General features: G+C 48.7%; 1 protein-coding gene across 1 annotated transcript in view; it reads right to left on the bottom strand.

Annotated features, from left to right (window-relative positions):
• Window positions 1–148: 148 nt before the first annotated feature.
• ELAPOR1 (endosome-lysosome associated apoptosis and autophagy regulator 1) overlaps window positions 149–6,683 on the bottom strand; it is a 66,902-nt gene continuing 60,367 nt past the window's right edge. The window contains exons 17-23 of the mRNA XM_027606424.2: window positions 4,876–5,056; window positions 4,458–4,554; window positions 3,882–3,983; window positions 2,612–2,738; window positions 2,356–2,534; window positions 1,676–1,841; window positions 149–527 (exon numbers count right to left, since the gene is read on the bottom strand). Coding sequence (XP_027462225.1) covers window positions 459–527; window positions 1,676–1,841; window positions 2,356–2,534; window positions 2,612–2,738; window positions 3,882–3,983; window positions 4,458–4,554; window positions 4,876–5,056 — 921 coding nt within the window. The 3' untranslated portion in view covers window positions 149–458. The remainder of the gene's footprint in view (window positions 528–1,675; window positions 1,842–2,355; window positions 2,535–2,611; window positions 2,739–3,881; window positions 3,984–4,457; window positions 4,555–4,875; window positions 5,057–6,683) is intronic.

Here is a 6,683-nt window from a genome sequence, read left to right as displayed (position 1 = left end):
TCGGGTCCTGCATCGGGCTCCCTGCTCAGAGGGGATCCTGCTTCTCCCTCTGCCTCTCTCTCTCTCTCTCTCTCTGTCTCTCATGAATAAATAAATAAAAAATCTTAAAAAAAATAAAAAAAAAAGAAGAAGAGAGAAATATTTTCATTCCGGAGCTATACGAATTATGAGCAGACGAAGCTATGGCTCAGGCGGCTGGACCATTGTGGGAAACAAGATGCAAGCGAGGGAGTAATATACAAACAAAGTGTGGGTATATTTGACAGGTCGGAGGCAAGCAGAAAGGAGGGTTTGGGTACTCTATAAAAAAAAACAAAAACCCAAATATCTGAAATCCAAACTTCTTCTGATAAGGCCACAATGAAGAGATTTCCAGCAGGAAGCTGGCACCCGAATCGCCACAGGCTTGCAAGGTGACGTGCCCGGGTGAGGAGGCAGGGGAGGCAGGGCAGTGCCTCTCACAGGTCCATGTCTGGGCCTCCTGAGGATGTCTTCAGTGGTACGGAGTCAAATCCATCAGGAGTCCTCTGAAAGAGAGACGGTGACAGGAGCTGGCTGCTGCGCCCGAGCAGTTTAAGGAACAAGGGCGAGAAATGGAAAACAGGGGACAGAAGGAACCCTTATGGAGTTCCTGCTTCCAGTGGCTTTGTGGAAACAGACATAAGATACCCTCTATTCTTCTTGGTCCTTTCAGTCAATCAGAGGATAAGAAAAATCTTTAAAACCCCCTGCTTTGCATCTTTGCTGAGTTCTAAAAGCCCAGAGAGACTCAGAGGTCCCAGAGTAAATTGTTCTCCCATTGGTGAAACACACACACAGACACACACACACACACACACACACACACACACACACACACACAGAGTCACCCTGATAGGTTAGCACAAAGGGAATGCGATTCAGCAATCTAAACCCCTACCCGCCCTCTCCTCACCATCCCGCCGGTCCTCTCCTCTCAGGTGGCTGCCCTCCCACCCACACCTGTTTGATGAACTGGTTCAGGGCAGGAAGGAGGTGTGGGTTCTGGCGGACTGGGGCTGCAGAGGGCTGCGGCCCTGGAGGCGTTGCTTGGATGCTCTCTGCTGGCCCCACACCCAGCGACAGTGTCGTCAGCATAGCGTTTATGAGCTTCAAATTTGCTCACCCACCCACACATACCGAGCCAACTCTCCTGGCTCCACAGTGCTCAGTGGTGAGCTGCGCAGCCTTAGCTATGACTCAGCCCCCACAGGACGGGGCCCAGGTATCGGGGATAGCACCCTCCACTGGTCAAAGGAGAGCCTCGCTTCTACCAGAAGTTGATCCTAGAGAGCGCCTCGTCCCCACCCTCCAAAAAAAAAAAAAAAAAAAAAAAAAGGGAAATGAGTCTTACAACGTGGATGGTTCAATACTCCTTCTGGAAGTTAAAAGGCCCAAACAGTCCATCAACTGGAGTGCATGTTGGGAGAGAAGGAGCCTGGTCAAGAGCAGCCTTGGGCCCCATGGGAAACAGTAATGGTGTAGAAATACAGAAGGCAGAAGCCAGGATTTTGAGGGTGGGGGGATAGAACAGTAGGGAGGGTGGGGAGTAGAGTAGTGAGTGGTCCCTGAACAGTGTGGGACTGTTCAATGTCCTAGGACCGGTGTCTTCTCCAGCCCTCCAGGCTGACCTCAGTGCACTGGCCAGCCTCCCTACCTTAGAGGTAAATGATTTGATCTTCCCAAAGAGTGACTTCTTGCTGGTAAAGATGAGGTCATCCTCCACATCCTCGCCTTCCATGATGGCACAGCTGTCGGCTGCTGGCAGGTCGCAGTCCTTGAGGGCAGCGTTCATCACCAGCTTGGAGTACTTGTACTCCAGTCTACGAGGCAGGGGGATGGGACAGATAAGGCAACGAAATGTGGAATGAGGGAGAGAGGCTGGACCCTAAACAGGTAACCACAGGTGAGGAAACTGAAGCACAGCAAAATGGTGTGAGGCCTGGGCATATAGCTAAGGAATCTTGACTTCCAGTTCAGTGATCTTTTTCCCTTAAGGCTGGCTGTTTCTGTGTTCTCAAAGCTTAAAAGAAATAATGGAATTATAAAGTTATTATTTTAATTATCATTAATAATCACAACAAATTAAGGATACTCTGCTTTTCTTTTGAGCATCTAACGGTCATTTATAGACTGCCATGTGGTACTGTCCCTGTTCGGGAGTCAGGATGGCCAAGGCATACGTTGGATAAGTGGCTCAGCAAGTCTCTGGCCAGAGTCACAGGGTCTGTGGCCAACTCCAGAGAAAAGCCTCATGAATTTAATTCTCAGATGTTCTCCTCCCGGTGCAATGATCCAACCCTGTCCATCCCCAAACTCCAATACCCCATCATGTACTTTTGATTCTTTTTCCAAAAGTAACAGGTCAAGACGGTGAGCAGGACGGCAGTACAGGTGCCTGCAGAGATGCCCACTTTCAGCCAGAAGTCGATTGTTTTGCAGATGGTGACTCTCTGCTCAGGCAGGGAGATGCCGCCCGTGCACAGCTTTGGTTCTCGCCACACATAAGTAGTCTTCTGTTGGGGAGAAAAACGAGGAACTCAGAGATCCCATTCCCTTCTCTCCTGGGACGTCCCCAAGCAGAGAGACCCACCTGGATCCCAGCCACGCAGCTGCTGACGATAGCGTGGTAGTCGGCCGGGGAGCAGAGCGGACAAGCAGCCAGGCTCTCCCACAGGAAGTGGAAATTACAGCCATCACAGGTCCCATCGGAACATGCGCTAGCAAAGCAGAAAGGAGACTTGAGTGCTTACTCGCTGGATGGTGGGAAGAGCTGGTTGGAGTCCCATCATTTCATAGCTTGCCTGCTCCTTCCTCTCCTTGCCAAACTGTTAGCCCCACCAGGATCCTTCCAATTAGTCCTCAATACAGGTTTTGCTCTCCGATGTCCCTGATGACAAGAGGCCTTCCCAGCCTCCCCTGGGTTTTCTACCCTCTGCCTGTTTGTTTCTGCTAACATCAGATGACAGCTAAATACAGATGAGCTGTAGCATGGCTGCCGCAGCCAACCCCTCAGAGGCTCCTGTTCTCCCCCATGGACCTGGGACATTTTGCAAAAGCCACTTTGATGCAGCTTCCTGGCGGTGGGGGGTGGTGGGGAGTGGTGGTTCAGGAACGGACTTCAGGTCATGGGTATCTGTTAAGTACTTTACTGCAATGTTTATACCAGCAAGAACAGTGGTCTGACGTTTCGACACCACTGCTGAGTCAAAATATCTTGCGTTGCTCCCCATCTCCCTGAGCAGCTGCTATTTAGAAACAGCATTCCCCAAACCATCTTCCTCAAGACACTAGTGCCCCTCGACATGTTAGTTGGGGTTATGTGGAGGGGGGGGAAGGAGGTGGGGGAAGGGTACTGTAATCAAACTGGTTCCAGAATTCTCGATTTAGTGCACTCGGCTATTAAACTCAGAATTGGGTCTTTTGGTTGCGGAGAGATTCTTAAAACCATTACTCCTCCTAATAATCTCAAGTACACGCCAGACACCATAAGAAGTCCACAGGTCTCATGGTCTCGTTGAATCCTCACGACCACTCCCTGAGGGAACTTCTTATTACCCTCATTTTCCAGATAAGGAACAAGAGGCCCAGAGAAGATAAGAAATGTATCCAGGATAACATAGCTAGTAAGGGGAGGACATGAATCCAATAACCATTTGGCTGTGCCGCTGTCCCCATAATGGTATATGAATGTGAGAGTAGCTTGGACTCTTCCTTCTGCCCTACTCTTGACACCTGAAGATTGAGAATTTGGAGTCATGACTGTGTCCCCAAGAGCCCATTAATGGCTCTCAGACTGTTTTCTCTTTGGCTTTTGGGATGAAATGAGTCCAAAGAAGGGAGACCTTGTTACACCCCTTTACCTTGGCAGCGACAGACTTCCGGGGGCGGGTTTCAGTGGACTGCATCTGACACGGATGGTGGTTGATCTCCCAGAACTGCAGGACTGGGTCACATCATTGGACCTGCAGAGAAAGCCAGCCCCCAGTGGGGAAGAAGTCACTCACCTGTTTCATTGGAGAGCCACTAAGTGAGGTCAACATGGAACAATTTCCTTGCTGGGGAAGTCAGGACTTGGGAGTGCACACGCATTGGTTTATACACTAAGAGAGTGGGGATCAGGGAGATCTGGTCAAGGGGAAAGCCACTGGTCCAGGAAAGGTTAGCATAGGCATAACACCGAAGTCTCCTAGGGCAGGAAGGGAAGTCAGCCACAGATAATCCCATATTTCACCCTGCCTCCGGGGCAGACATGCCCCGGTAATACCCCAGAAGCTGGGATCAGTGAACTCCCAGCCTGTAGCTGCCATTGCTGGGTGAATCTGCTAGACATCGGACATGTTCTGGCTTGATAAGTATAGGTGGCTGGAGAGAGGGATGCACCAGAAACAGTGGAGGGGCTAGGTTTCCCTTGCATCGGCCTGGTCTCTCATCTTCACCTATAAAAGAAGATCACGTCCGGTATTCCCAAGGACTCCGGGTGGAAAAGTTCAGCTGGGGAGGAGATTCCATCCAGAGTCATATCTGTTGTCACCCCTGCCAAATTAGAGCTCCTAATTAGTTGTCACTAGTACCATGAGCCAGCAACCACTTCAATTCTCTCAATACCTGTCAACATCCAACCTTCCTCCATCTCCTCACATCCCCGACTGGCTCATGAAAGGGTGAACTGAGGTTTGTCAGAGGCCCCAGGGGGCACTTGGCACCCCCCAGGATGGAACAGAAAACAGAGGTCAAGAGGGTGGGCCCCTCATCTGGGGCCTTTTTCCCTCAGAGCCTGGCAGCCTCACTCTGTCACACACACACACACACACACACACACACACTCAAACAGGCTGGAGCAGCTGGGTCACTCACCGATGAGTCGGTCGGCGAGGCTGACAGGCTGCGAGGACACTCCAGCCTTATAGCCTGTCACCTCTGGGGGGATGATGACCGCCTGGCAGATGTAGGCTGTGATGGATTTGGAGAAACCCGACTCACCCTCAGGAGTCCGGAGGTCAGTGACATTGTCGGCACACACGGACATTTTCTTCCCCTGGGTTGGGGGACGTGGGGAGGAAGGGGTGGGAAGGAGGGAATGGTCACAGAATTCCCAAAGGGGAAGAGGGTACATTGCTTTCACATCTGAAATTTCAGCCTTCCAGTGGCACGTTGCAGTGGAATGATTTCATTCCAGATCTAATTACAAGACACATTTATTTTTTTTTTTTTTATGCTAAAAATAAGGCCTCGGTGTCCTAGTTTCTGAAACTCTGGCCCAGGGGTCGCAAGCCTTTTTGTTTCCTCGGAGTCATGTGGGAGCCTTCTATGGGCAGGGCTGTGATGGTGGCAGAGGATCTGGAGCTCTAATCTACCAGCCCACAGTTAAGGGTCTTCCTTATCCTAGCCAGTTTTCTAGATAGATACTGAACTATATAACTGATTCCCTGAAGTTTTTGAACATCTGGCTTGGTTCACATTCCCTCTCTGTGTCTCCCTTAGTGCTTTGTCATGGGAGCACTCTCCAGACAGATTCCTAGCAGTTAAAACAGACCCCACGACTAGCCCCCGCCCTGCCTTGAGATGGGACGTCTTAGAAATAATTAGAACCTAATCCATTAAAGAAAAAACGTACCAAGAGAAGAAAGTCCATGTTTGTTTGTTTGTTTTTTAAAGATTTTATTTATTTATTTGAGAGAGAGAGAGCATGAGAGGGGGTAGGGTCAGAGGGAGAAGCAGTCTCCCCGCCGAGCAGGGAGCCTGATGTGGGACTCGATCCCGGGACTCCGGGATCATGACCTGAGCCAAAGGCAGTCGCTTAACCAACTGAGCCACCCAGGCACCCAGAAAGTCTATGTTTATATAGAGAACGTGACAAGAAATAAAACATTCTGTAACAACCCTCACCATAGAGAACTCTGGAAAATGGTAGGAATAAGACTCCTTCTTCCTGGAGATTTTGTAATAGAGGAAATATTGAGAAATTTTTCCTTCGAAATGTTAAATTTATGGAATATCAGTATATAACTTGTTTGCCAGTATAAAAATCATTTGTTTAATACTTCAAGTGTACTAAACCCAAAGAATAAATACAAAAGCACTAATTCACAAGGATATGTGCACCCCTAAGTTTATTGCAGCATTATTTATGAGAGCTAAATTGTGGAAGCCACCCAAGTACCCACTGATAAGTTAATGGATAAAGAAGATGTGGTGGATATACACAATGGAATATTATACAGCCATAAAAAAGAACGAAGTTTTGCCTGTTGCAACAACATGGATGGAGCTAGAGAGTATGCACTAAGTGAAATAATCCAGTCAGAGAAAGACAAATGCCATATGATTTCACTCGTATGTGGAATTTAAGAAACAAAGCAAACGAACAAAGGAAAAAAGGGAGAGAGAGAGAGGCAAACCAAGAGAGAGACTCTAAACTAGAGAACAAGCTGATGGTTACCAGAGGGGAGGTGGGTAGGGGGATGTGTGAAACAGGGGATGGGGATTGAGGAGGGCACTTCTGATGAGCACGGGGTGCTGTATGGAAGTGTTGAATCACTATATTGTACTCCTGAAACTAATGTAACATTATGTCTTACATTATGTGTAGTAATGTATGTTAACTACACTGGAATTAAAATTAAAAGCTTAATAAAATGTTTAAAAATGGAAGTGTACTAAGC

The sequence above is a fragment of the Zalophus californianus genome, chromosome 4, assembly GCF_009762305.2.
Source record: "Zalophus californianus isolate mZalCal1 chromosome 4, mZalCal1.pri.v2, whole genome shotgun sequence".
NCBI classification, from domain to species: Eukaryota; Metazoa; Chordata; class Mammalia; order Carnivora; family Otariidae; genus Zalophus; species Zalophus californianus.
Note: the sequence above shows the minus strand (reverse complement) of the source record. Positions and strands in the feature narration are given on the sequence as shown.